A 16,043-nucleotide genomic window follows, 5' to 3' on the forward strand; every position below is an offset into this window, starting at 1 on the left:
TATTGATTTAACTACGTTCACCCACCTCTCTTGTCGTTGCCTCGTTACGCTGAAATGGACCGGAAAGACCCAGATTCGCACCATGTATCCTCTACGCCTCATTTTCCCTCCTAACATCAGAGACAGACAGCTCAACAGTAACATCCTGTACAGGATCGAAGATACTACTAATCTGCTCCAGCGACAGGCCCTTCGTTTCCGGCACATAGAAGAAGATAAAGTTGATAACCGCGACCAATACACCAATATAGACCAAGTAGTATTTCCAAGCAATCTTGTCAATCGCCACGGGGTTCACGAATTGGTTGAAAGTGATAGACACGGCTTGCGATACCCAAAACACACTTGTGCCTTTGGTCCGGAGATGACTAGGCCAGATCTCGTTGACGTAGAGGATGGGTATGGGTGTCAGGCCAATGACGTAGCCCCCGAAGAAGAGGAAGAGGAAGACGATGACGGCGTAGCCTGCGGATGCGGAGCCAGTGGTTGAGTAGAGGGCTGAGCAGATGGTAATCAGCACCATGAAGACCAACATTAGGCTCGTGGAAGTTAAGAAGAGGCGGCGTCGACCGGCCTTTTCGCATAACAGTGCGGCTGCACAGGCTAAGAGCCAGACGTAGACTTGAAGCCCGCCGTTGATGCCTTGTTGGTGAAGGGAGTTTGTGATACCGACTGTTCGTAAAACCGGCGCCAAGTAGAAGCTGATGATCCCGTTTCCGACCCATTGAGTAGCTACGGCGATGACCACAGAAAGTACGAGGCGTTTGCGGTTGCCCGGTGTCGCAAGCAATGCCAACCAGCCAGTTGTATTGTTCTGAGCCTCAGCCGCCGTCGATGCGCACATGCGCGCGAACTCGGATGACACTAGCTCATCACCATCAAGTCCATTGGCATGGTATCGTATCATGATAGACCTGGCCTTCTCTTGTTGCCCGTGTCGTACAAGCCACCTAGGCGACTCGGGGCAGAACGTGATCAGACTCAGCTGCGCCAGTGACCAGAACAGCTGAATGGCTACTGGCAGCTTCCATGACCACGAACCCGGTATTCTCAAAGCTCCGTAAGACGCCCAAGCCGCAGTGATGGAGCCGATGAAGTAGCATGTGTTGAAGAGCGCACCTGCAACAGCCCTCTGGCGTGGATGTGCAAGCTCGACGAGTAGGGCGGAGGATGAAATCGTGTTGGAAATGCTCGAAAAGCCGACGAGTATACGCATCCCAAGGAATTGATCGAATCTTGTGCAGAATATCTGCCCCGTAAAGCCGGCTATCATTCCAATGTTGCCATAGATGATGCCTACACGGCGGCCGTACTTGTCTGATAGCCAGGGTGCTGGAAAGAAAGCGGCGATGCATCCCATAGACTGAGCAGCGGTGACTAGTCCGAGCAGCTTCGGGTGGGAAAGCCCTTGGATATCTTGAAAGTATCTGGGGTTGGCAATGAGATTGGAGATGAGGGAGCTGATGTAGCCGTTCGTTATGGCGCCTATGTAGCTTGAAAGGAGCAAGAAGTTGAGTTTCTTCATGCCCGGATCTTTCCACCACTGCGGATGCGTGTTGTTGGCCAAGGTATCCATCTTGAGGTAAGTAGTCGCGATGTTCGTCTCAGTTGGAGTTGGCTGCCAGTCGTACTGCTAGAAGCATATGTAGTTCCACACGGACAGAGTTCGGCACCTAGAAGGATATCTTAACCGGCGGATGTAAGACTTCTTTGACGTTTTCGTATCTGAGTGTCGGTGAAGCCTTAGGAATGATGATCGTCATGTTCCCGGTGCCGCGGTGTAACGTCGTAAGGTCAGGTGCTCACGATCCTAGAATTTACCATGACTCGTAGCGTCATGTACAACCAGCCATTCCCATGTGGCAGGAATCCCTTACCGCGGCGCGGTGATACTCTCCTGGAGGTTGGAGATATCGCCACTTCCGCCATGACTTCCTATTCGTCAAAACCCGCTAGGCAGGACCATCGGGCCAATCAGGACGATCCCGAACCCCCACTCGGGGAATCGGGATACCACAGTACGAACCTAGGAGCCTTCCAAAAGTAAGCTAGAATGCGTGGATTTTATGTCAGTACACCGACTGTCTGGCACACGTTGACATGCTTTCACTTACCCTGGACCCCGACCAACCAGCGTTGGGCTGAGGGGGATGTCTTTGCGGCAACGAGTCCCATTCGTCGCTGTTGCGTTCTTTCGTAGCTTCGGAGGATTAATGAAGTAAGCGTCCAGGAACCGTCTTTGAGTCCGCTTAGACTTGATGCGGTCAAGCAAAAGGTAATGATGCTTGTACAGCTCTTCCAGTGGCCGCGTAGACAAAACCCGAGAGAAGAGCTGTACCCGCCCAAGTGTGTCGCCAATAGAGTCACCCACTCCCGGTGCCTTAGCGAACAGAGTGTCCGAACTGGTTCTTGTCGTACAACTGATTATCGAAAATACTTTTTGGCCTGCCCGCCACTCTCATGGCGGAGTCTTTCTCACTCATATCAGGCCCCACGCGATACTGCCCAGATGTGCCATCTTTAGAACGTCGAAGTACAGGCGGCGCTTCTCATCAGAATCAGCTTTGTGGAGTGCAGCGTCCATGAGCGTGGTCCAGGCACTGATAAGGATGTCTTTGTTGCGACGGAGAAAGCATGTAACCTAACCATTGGTCAGTTCTTCGGGAACGATTGGGAGTGCAAGATGAGGGCGGACTTGTGGTGGAGAGAGATCAGAGGTTTGCACACACGCGGTACCTGAACAGGATCAGGTCAAACCGCTAGATAGGCAAGCGAGCCGTCTACGGTTCATGACCATCAATCTCCAATCACACTAGATTTGAATAGCCTAAAGTAACAAGAAAGTGGACATTAGATACAATTTTCGGTGGAGTCGTTTCGTATATCAATGGTGAAGTTTGTCAGCCATCGAGTTTATAATCAGGCCGAAGTTCAACCGATCACCTTCACAGCAGCTATACCGAGAGGAGATAAATGCTTAAATACGTAGCATCTAGGTACAAGCATCTTCTCAAAGCTTAGCTAATTCACCCAATTCTGTCGTTATTCCTCTACAATCTCCATTCAAACCCCAACAATTGCACCCGTCTTCACAGCTCAAACCACCACCATATCTACGGCACCATGTCCGCCCTTCTCGCCAACAAACCCCTCCTCGGCCCACTCGTCGGGCTCAACATCTGGACCTTTGCCATGGAAGCTCTTCTCTACAAACGAAGAATCCCAGCCCTCTCCCAATACGACATCAGCTTCGACCCGGCAACCGTCAAGAAGCAGAAAGACGAAAAGCTACCGGCCTTCGTCAAGTGGCCTGCGGACAACTTCAACAACTTACTCGAACAACCTACTCAGTTCTATGCCGTGTTGTTGGGATTGAGTCTTTTGGATGTAAAGGAGAAGAGGACCGTTGCTTTGGCGTGGGCTTATGTCGGGCTGAGATTCGTACACAGCATTATTCATGTTTCGACGAACAACGTCTCCCTGCGCTTTCCGGTCTTTGCTGCGAGTTCGGTTGCGCTTCTGGGACTCACGGCCGAGGCGGCATGGAAGCTCATCTTCTAGGGGATTTGGCTGTGGTGGTAATATTCGTGTCGGGGGGAAGATCTAAACAGATATGGGTATCTGGAACAGGCCTAGCTGGAAGTGAAAAGATCAACTCGACTTTTGGCAATTGTACATCAGAAAAAGAATATTCGAGAGGACTTTAAGCATATTTCTATGAAGCCTATGACATTTCTTACAGCTTTCGCATCGCCAGAGCGAGTTTGATTAGTATTGCACAGAGAATAAGATGGTTACTCATTGCATGCTGCGCCATACCTCCTATCTCCCGCAGCCTCTGGGATGAGCTGTCACTTGAACTTTACGCCTGTTGACAAGCTGGGTACGACCAGACAGAAGATGATGACTATCGAGCATGGGTTATGGATGGCGTAGCGAGGAGGTGCCTGCCCTCTGTGTAGTGAGACAGCTCTTATTGAACCAACTTTCCTCCTCTTGTCCATTGCGTAGTGGGGTATCGTAGTATTCGTCATTGGTGGAAGTGCACCGCATGCAACTTCGTATGTCTTGCGTTTGCATCTCCGTATGACCTTCTCGTCCCACGTCTTTCTATTCCATCTTGTCTCTTCGAACTCAAGCCTTCTTCTCCGCTTCGTTCCCCTGCCATGCCAAATTCCATCTCCTCTTCAGCACATCTATGCTCTCCTGTGAGGTCCGGCCCTTCTCTTTCTCCTCGCGATTTATCCGTGTGAAGGCAGCGGCGAGACCGATGGATATGGCGAAAAGAGGGTCGAGACTTCTGCGCGACTTGTTAGTCCCTAGGTCCAAGGTCGACGAGAGGAGGAGGCGCACTTTGATATGATGTACTGGGCCGCCATAACTGCGGGGTCTCAGAATAGTCTTCCGGAAGTGATCCGATTGCGAACAAGTAATGGTTCGTTTAGGCAACTACGACGGTTCTGCAGGTGCAAGTCGACAAGGGCAAAAATTCACGTCGGTGTCTCGATCAACTTCTCTCAGATCGCGTCCATCAAAGATCCACTGCACCTGCATTTGCCGTGGTCCGTGCCTGCCGCTGGAGCTTCCCCACGTCCGCGGTCGCGCCATGCGGACTACTTGGGCAAGCACGCGTCAAAAGCCGCTTGGAAAGCATGTCATTGTTTCAGAAGGTGCTAGAACAGTTCACGTCGCTTTGATTATCCATGTTGTGCATCCAGCCTGCATGCAGCTGGTTGTATGGAGGCGGTTGGGCGTGTGGTGAGGCGGGTGATGGCGTCATGGGTTTCAGCCCGGAGGAGCCGCAAGTCACGCTGCCTTGTCAGGTACAGATAGCGCTTCACGGGATACATGCGAGACGTCACAGATGGGGTCATGTGAAGATAGTGCTCTTGGATTAAGTCTGGTGCATTTGGGCTGAAATGTGATGATGATCAAGCTACAGGTACAGCGCAAAAGAGAAAGCCAATCTGTCCGACCGCCACTCGTCATGTCCGTGGAGCTCCGTCTCCAGCGAATGCATTCTTGCTGTCTTGTGCTTGATCCGCCTCATTCCCAGATGATGTTTGCCTAGTGCTGAGTGCCGAGGAGTCTGCCGTCGCACCAAATCGCTGATCAAGAATACCGATCCATCACCCAGCCCGTGTAGTGTTGCCATGAAATAATGAAGAAACCCGTGATCCGATAACGCCTGTGAGTTCGCCGCGGCCTTGATAACCGATAGATAAGGGGATGCGGGATGGAGTGAGCTCCCTAGATAGCCTCGCCGAATGTGTTCTCGCCAGAGTACCTGTGAGGTTGTTAGCAGCTGCATCGCGTTGCGCGGCGAAGGGATTACGTACGTAATGTACAGGAAGCCATCCTCATCCTTGTGCTCCTCGTATATCGAGCTCATGAGAGCGGCGGTAGGCGGCAGGACCTCATCAACGAAGATGAAGATGGCCTTCTCAGGTGACAGCTTGATGCGCTTACGGATCACGTAGACGAACTGTCCGACGGTCAGGTCGGCGGGTACCAGGTACTTCTTCTTGTCGATGGTCGCGATGTCCGACTTCTCGACCTTCTCGCAGATGACCTGCACCTTGTTAGCTGCGGTCGCAGTGAGGGAGATGAACAGGCAGGAGGCAAACGTACGGGAATGCGGTCGTTGTACTTCTGGCGAATGCGCTCCGCCTCGGCCTTGCGCTTCTCGAACGGGTGCTCGTCCTTGAACTTGGAACGCATCTTGGATATGTGTAAGAGTGATGGGTAGTGTATGTGAGTGTGTGGAGTGAGCAGGCGGGAGTTTTGGTAGTTGTGCGGGTGGAGATGTAGGACGCTGAGGGTGCGGGCGGTGTGGGAGTTTAAGGGCAGGCAGCAGAGCGGGGCGAATCACTTCCAGCCTTACCTAACCAACGCCCAAGTCAGTCACCATCCATGCACATGCCCCATGCAACAGACGACCAACGCTTCACGCGCCAGCCAAGTGCTCTCTGGAAATCAGAGACAGTGCAATCAGCCCTATTTCGTCATGCGAATGCAGCCCTTTTTCACTCGTGAAGAGCGACCTGGTCCTCGTCTATGGCTGTGCTGACCGCTTCGCCCACCAAGTCACTTGCTAAGCTCCCATGACCTGGGTCTCCCGGACGCATTCAAGGTTGAGTCATCCATCGACTTGAGCACCGCCACTGTAGGCAGGCGCCGTGACGCTATCTTGAACTTGACGTAGGCTGCATCATTCCATCGTTCGAAGTCGACGCGTTGGACACGCGCGTTGGCAGGCATGTAGCGCGTCCGACCACCTTGCCGCTCATAGCAACGTAGCTATCTCTTCGGACGCCTTCTATGACAGCGCGAACGAGTACTTCTCCTGCACCGTGAGATGCCCGTCAGGATACTGGGTAGCAGTGCGCACCCTACCTAGCGAGTACCGCCAGCGAACCCTCGCTACCGCATGCTGCGCGTCTACAGATAGGTGCACATGTGTTTTTGAGCACTCAACCCGTTGAAAGCCGACGCCATTACAACTCAAAGTAAGCGCTTTCGCGCGTCCTCACTTTCGTTGTCTGTAACGGCAAGTTTGCCGTATTTGCATGATGCAGGTACCGATACCGCTAGTAGGAGTACCGAGGAGCTCCACTGATGATGCGCCCACCGTGGTGTGATGCACGACAACTTTCCAAACCACGGACTTTCTCCCACAGACTTGACATAAATCAATTCGCGACTATCATACACCTCCAATGATTTCCACGCGGTGAACGTCTTCTCAAGATTCCACACGCCCGCCATGCGTCCATTCCGATCTTCCCTCCGCATCTCAAGAGCTCTCGAGCTCCCCCACAGCCATGCGCCGCAACCAACACTACGGCCGTATCACATCTGCAATAGACAATTACACGCTTCACCAAGACGCCGCCTAGACCTGCCCTCAGGCAAGAAACCGGAGAAGCCGGATCCTTTGGAAGAATGGCGTAATCCTCCACCGAGCAAATGGCCGAACAGGATACGGTTGCTATTTGTACCCTTCATTGGGGCCTTGGTCTACTCCATGGTACACAGAGACCCTGAATATTGCTTTGAACCTTATTGACCATGTCACAGTGGACGGACGACACGATCAAGACCGAAGCACCCTCCATCGCCGAGAAGGATGCCCTGCTCAAGCGTGAGAATGGCGTCTCCGAGCAATCACCCATGCGCCTCCGAATGGAGCAATTCATAAAGCAAAACCAGAAGGAAATTGTGGCTGAATTGGAGAAGGTCGATGGCACCAAGTTCAAGATCGACACATGGCAGCGACCAGAAGGCGGTGGTGGCATCACTTGTATCCTGCAAGACGGCAATGTGTTCGAGAAGGGAGGCGTGAACACCTCAGTCGTATACGGGCGCTTGCCTAAAGCCGCCATACAGAAGATGCGCGCCAACCACAAAGCTCTCGACCCCAACGTCGATTCGCTCGAGTTCTTCGCCGCAGGCCTATCCATGGTCCTTCACCCCCACAACCCCAACGCACCGACCGTGCACCTCAACTATCGTTACTTCGAGACCGCCGACGAGCTGGGCAACACAAACGCGTGGTGGTACGGCGGTGGCTGCGATCTCACACCCTCTTACCTTTACGATGAAGACGCGATACACTTCCACGGCGCTATCAAGCAAGCGTGCGATAAACACGACAAGGCATACTACCCGAGGTTTAAGAAGTGGTGCGACGAATACTTCAGCAACAAGCACCGGGGCGAGACACGAGGTGTAGGCGGCATCTTCTTTGACGACCTCGACGAGACGGAGAAGGATCAGGAACAACTATTCTCATTCATTCAGGACTGCTTGTCTGCTTTCCTGCCTTCCTACCTACCCATCATCAACAGGCGGAAGGATATGCCCTACACGGACGAGATGAAGCAGTGGCAGCAGATCCGTAGAGGACGCTATGTCGAGTTCAACCTTGTGCACGACCGTGGAACGGCTTTTGGTCTGAACACACCTGGTGCACGGGTCGAGAGTATTCTCATGAGTCTGCCCCTTACGGCAAGGTGGCAGTATATGCATGAACCTGCAAAGGGTAGCAGGGAGGAACGGTTAATCGAAGTCCTCAAGAGTCCGAAGGAGTGGGTGTAGAAAGTTCTGACGTGGGTATGTATACAACATAGACATATCATGACGGAATGTACGAGTTGAAGTAGAGACATCCATGTATTGAAATATGTGATTGCTACCATTGATTACGGTCAATGGAATTTACGTAGAAGCCCAAATATTATGTGGCCATGTCAACGCCACGCTATGCTGCAAAAGCCGACCATCGTTGCCTTTTCTGAAGAATGGCCAAACGTCCACGACTCAAAGGAGAAACTGATGTCTAATAAGCCCTAACCTTCTTTCCGTCACCGTTGGCACCAAGATCCGCCTTCCTCTTTCCAAGTACTGAGTCGGGCGTGCCTGGCGCCTCAATGCCAACACCCTTGCCGTAAACCTCCTCAAAACAAGTAGCATGGTATATCTTGCCACCCACGCTTACAGCATCCATCCATACAAAGTCGTTGGCCTCCACATTCCACTGCGTCTCGAACTTGTCCTGGCAGATGGGGCACGGTGCCTGCTGTAGTGTGACGTCTTGTGGTACGCTCACGTAGCGATCCTTGGCCTGTTTCTTCGGTTTAACACCACCTGTACCAGAGGAGCCGTCGTTGGACTGGTTAGGGGCTGTCTCGTCGACTTCGCGGTACTCGATCCACTCCTTTTCGGGAATGTACCAGCTGCGGTGTACACCTCGCTTCGCGGCATCTGGGTCCTTGACTTTGAAATGCCAGTCCATGTGGCGTGCTTTCTTCTCTTTTCCTTCGGGTGTACTCTCAAAGCGACGGCCACATGTGGCGCAGATGTTGGGCTTGGCTTCGTAAAGGCGGGAGATGAGGTGAAGACGAGGCTTCTTCATTGATGCCGTGGTGAGCTCGATCTGTTCCATCAAGCTACCCGGCGCAAGTGGTTGTTGTGTGGTCGACTGGGATTGAATTGGCGTTGAGTTTGCAGGTATACCACCAGGTACACCACCCAGAGCTTTCAAAAGCCATTCGGCGGATCCAAGGGCTGGAGCCGCAGCAACAGGTTGTGGTGGTAACTGAGGAACGGGAGTGCTCTGTACAGGCGTGTGTGGCATTGAGGGCGGCACGGCACCAGGTTTGCTAAACTGCGCAAGCAAAGCAGCAAGATTGGCAGTGGGTGTCGCGGACTGGGTGGGCGGAGGAACCTGAGGTGCCTGTACTGGAGTCGAGACTGGGGGTGGGAAGCCTTGGAATGGCATCTGAAACGGGGCTGGAGCAGGTACTGAGTTCGGCTGTGCTGGAGAAGATACACGTTTGAGTAGCTCTGCCAAGTTCAAGGCAGGTGGATTCGGGGTTGGTGCGGGTTGCGGAGTCGACTGTGGTGGTGGTCGGAAGCCTGCCAGAAGTTGCGCGACATTCGGCGGAGCGTTGCTCGGGGGTGCACCCATCGGAGAAAAGTTGGGCGGATAGCCTTGGGGCACTGCCTGTTGTGGTGGGTACACTGGCGTAGAAGGAGCAAAGGTCGGTGTTGGTGCTGGTGGAGGTGCTAATGCTCGGACCTGCTGACGTACAGCCTCTAGTTGTTGAGGAGGTAACGTCTGTGTGTCCAGGATCTGCTTGAGGGACAGGAGTGCCGACAGTTTTGTACGCAAAGCAGCGTCAGCTGGGTTGTGCGCGAACATGTTCTGTGTTGTGCTAATAAGCTGTGTCAATTCCACCTTCAAGTCGGCAAGATCCACCGATGACATGGGCTGAGCATGCGGCTGATGCTGCTGGTATACAGGTGGTGTAGATGCGTGTGATGGTGGATATTGAGGTGTCGGGGGTTGTGACTGGAAGGTTTGTTAGCGAAAATATCTGAAACTTATATGGAAAACCTACCGGTCGAGCACGCGGATCATTGGGAGCGGCGTACCGTGGTCCAGTTTGCGGCGGTGTGGATGTACCTCTCCAGGCGACATTGAGCGACGGAGGACGAGGAGGGAGCGCGTGTTGCGGCCGAATTTGTTGCTGAGCTGCGCGGAATTTAGCCAGTGCATTCTCGATGTCCTGTGTCACGTCGGCTTGAAACACAGGGCGAGGGTCCATCGACTCGGGCACAGGCATCTTCCACGTCCTCAGCAAGCCTTCCATATTCTTGCGTGTGTTTTGATCCATCACGAGATAGGCGTCCATGAAAGTTCTGTAAAGGTTGCGACCAATGTAGACGGTGTATGGCGTGCCAACATTCTTAACAATCGAATCAAGGACGTAGAGGGCTGGAAGCTTCCATTCGGGGCGAGTCTATGCCATGTCAGTCACCGGTGGGTAAAGTAAATTTGAACTGAATGATAGAGTTGTTAGTCTACACGGTTCCAGGACGTACCGATTGGATATGCTTCTGAAGCTCGTTGGATATGGCTTCCGCATACTCTGTGTTTTCTTTGGCGATGAGGGTTAGATTGCTAATCTCAGGTCTGCTGTTCATCCTCAAATCTTGCAGGGCATCCCGAAAGTCGGCAGCCACTTCAGCAGCTGACACAGACATGATGGGCAAGAATATCTGGGGTTAGACAAGAGGGGATGTGTGCTGTGTTAGAAGACGTGAAACTTGCGCGCAAAGGGCAGGGTGAGCGGCTGACTCTGCGGTCGGGGAGTCGCAACGCTGACGATGTCGATGCCAGATGAACAAGATAGACGATATGCTTCCTCGCTCTCGACGAACACACGTAATGACAGTGCTTGTGTTGGATACTAGCTATGGCCGCGCCAAATGACGCAGTGTGAAGACTGCGCCGGTACAGCTAGGCAGTAACAAACTCGCTCTCCTCCAGCTACTGCAATCCTCCTTCTGTATGTATGCCCTTCCTCCTTCAAGCCAACAATGAGGCGGTGATGCGCAACTGCGGACGTGTCGCAATAGAGACCCAAAGTGACTCAGGTGCTGCGACGACGACGGCGCCTAGTTGGGTGTCGTCTAGGATGAGCCTCGTCAGTTGCGAAGCTGATAAACAGCGTCGAGTAGACTCTGTGAGACGTTGTCGGGGTTGTCGTGATGGTGGGGGCCTGAGGTTGGTGGTCAGGCGAGTGATTTGTAGGAACAAAGGTGGAGGAGCGGCTGCGGTCTTTGACAATCGCGAACCAGCCGCGCCTCCGTTTGCCAAGCCCGGGCCCGGCAAATAGTATCACCGCGCGTCATGGCCGTCGCGCTCCCTTGAACTTTCCTTGACATCTCTCAATCGACGTTCGCGCCTGGTCCACCTTTACCGCGACAAGTCACCGTTGATCGATCTCGCATCCTCCGCGCCTTCTCATCTATACCCCGGTTTCGACGAACCAGGCCCAAACAGCCAGCATGGAGGACGTTGAGTTCAACCGATCGCATTCGAGGTCGCCGTTACCAGCGGCTGGCGACGACCCAGCTGACCCCCTGCGCCCCGAAATCGACGAGGAGAACGCTACCCCGAATCCCCCTATCGGTGATCCAGACCAAGATATGGAGGTGACAGAGGACCGACCCGGCGAGATGCCTGACCAGGATGACATCGAGGCTGGCTTGTCAGACAACGAGTCGGTGCTTTCTGAAGCGCTAGACGATGACCAAATGGACGAGCAGTTTGGCGATTTCGATATTAACAATGTTGCTATTGACGAGCGCCCGGCGCAAGCGATCGACGAAGACAATGTCAAGCAGATTGGTGTACACAAGCGAAAGCGCACTGCTGCTGAGGGTGAAGAGCCGAAGAAGAAGAAAAAGAGGGCTGAAAAGCCTCGCCGCAAGAAGAACAAGGATGGCGACGATGACGGTGATATTGCAGAGGGTGACAGGCGAAGCAAGCGGTCCAAGAAGGCAGGCAGAGTCCGAGCCGCAAGCCCAGAGGGCGATCCAGACGAGCATCTCACTCCGGAAGAGCGTGCGTATGACCATACCTAGACCCTCATATCTACTAACTGTGACTTTAGGACGAAAGAAGCAGCTTAATGCCCAAATCGACAGCATCGTTAGCACCAGCTCGAATCGCCGCCGCAAGAAGGATGGCATTGACCTTGAACAAATGGCCGACCAAGAGATTGAGGAGATGCGCCGCCGTATGGCAGCTGCCGCCGAAGCCGACAACGAAGGTCGAAAGCGCAACGAGCCTGCACGACACAAGCTCAAACTTCTGCCAGAAGTCACCGCCCTCCTGAACAAGAACACACTCAGAGATACTATTGTGGACCCCGAAGTGAACCTTCTCGAGTCGGTGCGCTTCTTCTTGGAGCCCCTAAGCGACGGTAGTCTTCCCGCGTACGACATTCAGAAGGATCTCATGGCCTCATTAGCCAAGTTGCCCGTCAACAAGGACACGCTTGTCGCATCTGGCATTGGCAAGGTCATCATGTTCTACATCAAGAGCAAGAAGCCCGAGTTGACCATCAAGCGACAAGCCGAGCGCCTCTTCACAGACTGGACGCGTCCCATTCTTAGGCGGACAGACGACTACCGCAAGAAGGAGTTTGCCCAGGCCGACTACGACCCGAGGTATGTACTGCGCCTTCATATTTCGCTATATATGCTAACAGCCTTAGTCAAATCAAGACTACCGACAGGTCCGCTGCCAGCAGCCAAGCTGCCGCCTACGCAGCCAACCGAAAGAAGCAGCTCGAAGCCCCCAAGGCATTCCAGCGTGCCCGCATGGAGTCCGGTCCTACTACGTATACCATTGCACCCAAGAGCAATGTTGTGTTCAACGAGAACGCACGCAGTCGTTCGAGCAACGTGGATATCATGAAGCAAATCAGGGGCGGTCGCAGCGGAGGCAGGCGCTGAGCTGGCTCTCACGACGCCATTCACATGCGGTTTGCGTTTTCTTTTCTGTTCGGCTTTAGACAAGGTGATTGATCCGCTGCTCTGGACGTCACATTGGTACTCTGATATACTCTTGGGGTCTACGCATGGTAAAATTGCATAGCGGGCGTTACTTGCAGCTTCAGCGTTGGTGTGTGGGTTAGCCAGCTTCTTGTACACTATCGAATGCAGTATTATTCTTCTGAATGTAACCTGAATTCTGTCATTTCCTGCGTCAACTAGAACTCATGCTCATCATGTATGCTGACCAAGGTCGTGCCGATGATTTGAGGTAAGTATGACATACGTTGACTACGACATTCCCTTAGAGGCTAAAGATGTAGTAAGAGACACTGTCTATGCTATTGAAGCTCTCTGACCTGATGCGGCTTCATAACAGTCCTGAGCTGGAACCTCGATCTTCGAACCCCGCCAAAGAGAAAGATTTTGACCTTTAAGCAAAACGCAAAAAATGACGCTTCTATCACTCTTGCGCCATGTTCTACAGTCTGCAGAGAGCAAAAAGAAGGGAATTTTCCGACACCGGGAATCTGAATCGTTGTTAGAGGAGATCGAACTGAGGGGTAATCGCAGAAGCTTACCGAACCCGGGCCTTGCCGGCACTGAACAGTGAACTGACTCTGCAGATGAGAGCGGCAAATCCTAGCCACTAGACCATATCGGACGTTGATTGGATGAGAAGACGAGGAATTGGTATGAATATGAAGTTTGGTAACGATTGGTCATGTGGTGGTGGAATTAAGGGGTGGAAAAATTTGTACACAGGAAAAGCCCCACTAAGTACAATCCAAAAGGCGAAATTTATACTCCGACCATCCACAAGGCAGCGGCAAAGAGCACATGATGTACCGAACTTGTGGTTGAGATGGTACCGTGGTTGCTGTTGAAAAACCAAAAAAATCGACCGAACCAGAGGACACTTGATACAATCTAATCTACAACGAAATATCTAGATCGAGACCCAGACTACCGATTCTGAACACGTTGACGGTGTCTGCAAAGGTACTGTTGTTGTCCTTGTTGTCCGCCAACTCTACGCCGTCGCGCGTGATAACCTCAGTGCTACCCACAGTGTTCACGTTGTAGAGATTGATGTCATACGTGTTGCGGCCCCCTTCAATCGACAGAATGGTCGACTGGCACTTCTCGTCTTCGGTAACCCGCGAGCAGTTCGTCGAGTAGTTGTTGAAGAAAGAGTACAGGCCTATTCCGTAGCCGAGAATGTTGTTGCTGCGGAGGATGCGCAGACCCCAACCAGATGCTGTGCTGGTGGATGTAGAGTTCGTTCCATTCAGAGGCTTGTGTGTGAAGACTGGGTCAGACAGCGCTGGGTTGTTTGGGAAAGGGAGAGTGGCATCGGGGTTGGGCTGGTAGTAGGCTGTCTCCGTTTGGATCTGGCCCATGAAGACGTTCTTTGTGTCGACGAATTGATATTCGTAGAGAACGTGGTGCTCGACTGCGGTGCCGGTCCTGTGATAGCATTAGTGACTGTTGGCGAAACTACAAAGGTTGGAAAACTCACAGCCATATCCTCCCGTTGATACTCTCAACCAGCAGACCACGGCCAGCATAGAGCGTGAGCTGGCCGTCGCCGTCGAGGTCATGGTCAGAAGTCCACAGCCAGTTGTTCTCCATGTACAGGCCTGCACTGAACTTGGTGAGATGCATAGTCATGTAGGATACAATGCATTCCTCCTTCAGATTCGCGGCAGTGGTCGTAATGTTAGGCGTTGTTCCACACTGCTTGACTTGCTGGTCTGATCCCACGAATCCTCCGATACGCGCATGCACATCCCAAAGACCAGCAGGCTCGTCGGTATAGGTACCAAGATTGTACTCAATCAGAATGGCACCAGCCTGCGCGCCCTTTGTGCTGACGAAGAGATCGGACAACTCCACTCGGCCCTGTTCGCCTGGTCGGGCGATTTGGACGACTGGCTTGGGGTTGGCCATGTCGTTGAAGTAGGCGCCGGAGGAAAGAATCACAGAGGCAAGGGCTTCTCCAATGATGGTGGCACCGGGTGGGATGTAAATTGTAGAGGTGACCAAATAGTAGCCGGCGTCGATGAAGAGGATCTTTCCCTCGGCGTTGGCTTGGAGGATCGCGGCGTTGAGAGCATCGGTGTCGTCGGTTCGACCGTCTCCAGTGGCACCAAGATCACGAGCGCTGAGGAACTGCGACAGTGGGACATCGCCATACTGAGGCTTCGAGCGCTCGTAGTATTTGCCATCCGCACCCAACAGTTCTGTTGGGCGCTTGGTTGGGTCAATAGCGCCGCGCACCTCTACGGGACCTTGAGGCAGATATCGGTGACCGTCAGCCCAAGCTTCGATAGTCGAAGCACCAGAAGATCCTGCTAGGTACGTTCCGTTGGGTCCAGCTACAGCCGTACGGACATTGTCGAGTTTGATGTTCTCCAAGTAAAGGGATCCGGCAGCAGCAGGCTCGGAGTTCTTGGTCCTGGAGGTAACGATACCAATCGGGGTGTTTGTGATCTCGCTGTCAAAGAAGGTGATTGACCCCACATTGACTGCAGAAGGACCACCGTTGGTCATATTGAGTCCAACCTGGCAGTTGTTGATAGAGACAGACTTGTACGTCCAGCCCCAATCCCAGAGCTGCTCGATAGCGGTGGTGACATGGTTGAACGTGATGTTGCGAGTGGTGAATTGCTGGTTTCCGACGATGAACCCCTTGTTTCCACCGTTGAAGACGAGATCTGTCATGAAACCACCGGATCCCGCTTCAACGAAGAGACCCTGGTGTTGCGTTCCGTTTTCGGCATTCATGTTGAAAATCACGTTCTGGATACTCGTCGCCTGTGCAGTTGGCCAATGGATTCCGGTGGGTGAATCCTTAGCCGACATTTTTGTTGTGTCAATGATGAGGTTCCGAATCTGGCGGAAGAAGGTGACCGTAGGACCGAAACCAAGTCCATTGTCGCCGTATAGAGAGCCGTCGATCAGGCCGAAACTTGAGCCGGAGAAGTTGGACGCAGCCTGGATGGTAGGAAGACAGTTTGGGTTTCCGATGATCTTTAATGAGTCAGTCGCAACGTTCCACACCTTTCACAAAAGTGCCCGATCCCAAGTAAAATCCGACATGTTGCATGTACCCTACAAGTATGCACCACATCTTCATCTGTATGTAGATGAGTCAAAAGTCAGTGTAACTTCTAGGGTACGCTTCC

The 16,043-nt window shown here is 52.9% G+C and overlaps 8 protein-coding genes and 1 non-coding gene across 9 annotated transcripts; 3 read left to right on the forward strand and 6 right to left on the reverse strand.

Annotated features, from left to right (window-relative positions):
* Positions 1-91: 91 nt before the first annotated feature.
* J4E85_008214 (uncharacterized protein) lies at positions 92-1,576 on the reverse strand (the record flags this gene model as incomplete). Its single annotated transcript, XM_051472441.1, has 1 exon — positions 92-1,576. The coding sequence occupies one exon, from the start codon at positions 1,574-1,576 to the stop codon at positions 92-94; it is 1,485 nt and encodes a 494-aa protein (XP_051323906.1).
* A 1,547-nt stretch (positions 1,577-3,123) lies between these two features.
* On the forward strand, positions 3,124-3,561 carry J4E85_008215 (uncharacterized protein; the record flags this gene model as incomplete). Its single annotated transcript, XM_051472442.1, has 1 exon — positions 3,124-3,561. The coding sequence occupies one exon, from the start codon at positions 3,124-3,126 to the stop codon at positions 3,559-3,561; it is 438 nt and encodes a 145-aa protein (XP_051323907.1).
* Positions 3,562-4,134: 573 nt separating this feature from the next.
* On the reverse strand, positions 4,135-4,379 carry J4E85_008216 (uncharacterized protein; the record flags this gene model as incomplete). The annotated part of the gene is made up of 2 exons (XM_051472443.1): positions 4,135-4,300; positions 4,354-4,379. The coding sequence occupies 2 exons, from the start codon at positions 4,377-4,379 to the stop codon at positions 4,135-4,137; spliced, it is 192 nt and encodes a 63-aa protein (XP_051323908.1).
* Positions 4,380-5,250: 871 nt separating this feature from the next.
* Positions 5,251-5,721, reverse strand: ATG8 (ubiquitin-like protein atg8; the record flags this gene model as incomplete). Its single annotated transcript, XM_051472444.1, has 3 exons — positions 5,251-5,287; positions 5,340-5,572; positions 5,632-5,721. The coding sequence occupies 3 exons, from the start codon at positions 5,719-5,721 to the stop codon at positions 5,251-5,253; spliced, it is 360 nt and encodes a 119-aa protein (XP_051323909.1).
* A 1,045-nt stretch (positions 5,722-6,766) lies between these two features.
* On the forward strand, positions 6,767-8,100 carry HEM13 (Coproporphyrinogen-III oxidase; the record flags this gene model as incomplete). The annotated part of the gene is made up of 2 exons (XM_051472445.1): positions 6,767-7,030; positions 7,081-8,100. The coding sequence occupies 2 exons, from the start codon at positions 6,767-6,769 to the stop codon at positions 8,098-8,100; spliced, it is 1,284 nt and encodes a 427-aa protein (XP_051323910.1).
* Positions 8,101-8,341: 241 nt separating this feature from the next.
* On the reverse strand, positions 8,342-10,551 carry J4E85_008219 (uncharacterized protein; the record flags this gene model as incomplete). Its single annotated transcript, XM_051472446.1, has 3 exons — positions 8,342-9,856; positions 9,906-10,307; positions 10,390-10,551. 3 exons carry the CDS (start codon positions 10,549-10,551, stop codon positions 8,342-8,344), a joined length of 2,079 nt encoding a protein of 692 aa, XP_051323911.1.
* An 807-nt stretch (positions 10,552-11,358) lies between these two features.
* J4E85_008220 (uncharacterized protein) lies at positions 11,359-12,813 on the forward strand (the record flags this gene model as incomplete). Its single annotated transcript, XM_051472447.1, has 3 exons — positions 11,359-11,917; positions 11,967-12,525; positions 12,573-12,813. The coding sequence occupies 3 exons, from the start codon at positions 11,359-11,361 to the stop codon at positions 12,811-12,813; spliced, it is 1,359 nt and encodes a 452-aa protein (XP_051323912.1).
* A 553-nt stretch (positions 12,814-13,366) lies between these two features.
* Positions 13,367-13,516, reverse strand: J4E85_008221. The gene is made up of 2 exons: positions 13,479-13,516; positions 13,367-13,453 (listed from the first exon to the last, which is right to left on the reverse strand). It is a non-coding gene; the product is annotated as a tRNA-Glu (tRNA).
* Positions 13,517-13,787: 271 nt separating this feature from the next.
* On the reverse strand, positions 13,788-15,994 carry J4E85_008222 (uncharacterized protein; the record flags this gene model as incomplete). Its single annotated transcript, XM_051472448.1, has 3 exons — positions 13,788-14,322; positions 14,375-15,918; positions 15,974-15,994. The coding sequence occupies 3 exons, from the start codon at positions 15,992-15,994 to the stop codon at positions 13,788-13,790; spliced, it is 2,100 nt and encodes a 699-aa protein (XP_051323913.1).
* Between the last annotated feature and the right edge of the window lie 49 nt (positions 15,995-16,043).

This window comes from Alternaria conjuncta, assembly GCF_024043145.1.
Source record: "Alternaria conjuncta strain BMP 0040 chromosome Unknown scaffold_12, whole genome shotgun sequence".
Lineage (NCBI taxonomy): Eukaryota > Fungi > Ascomycota > Dothideomycetes > Pleosporales > Pleosporaceae > Alternaria > Alternaria conjuncta.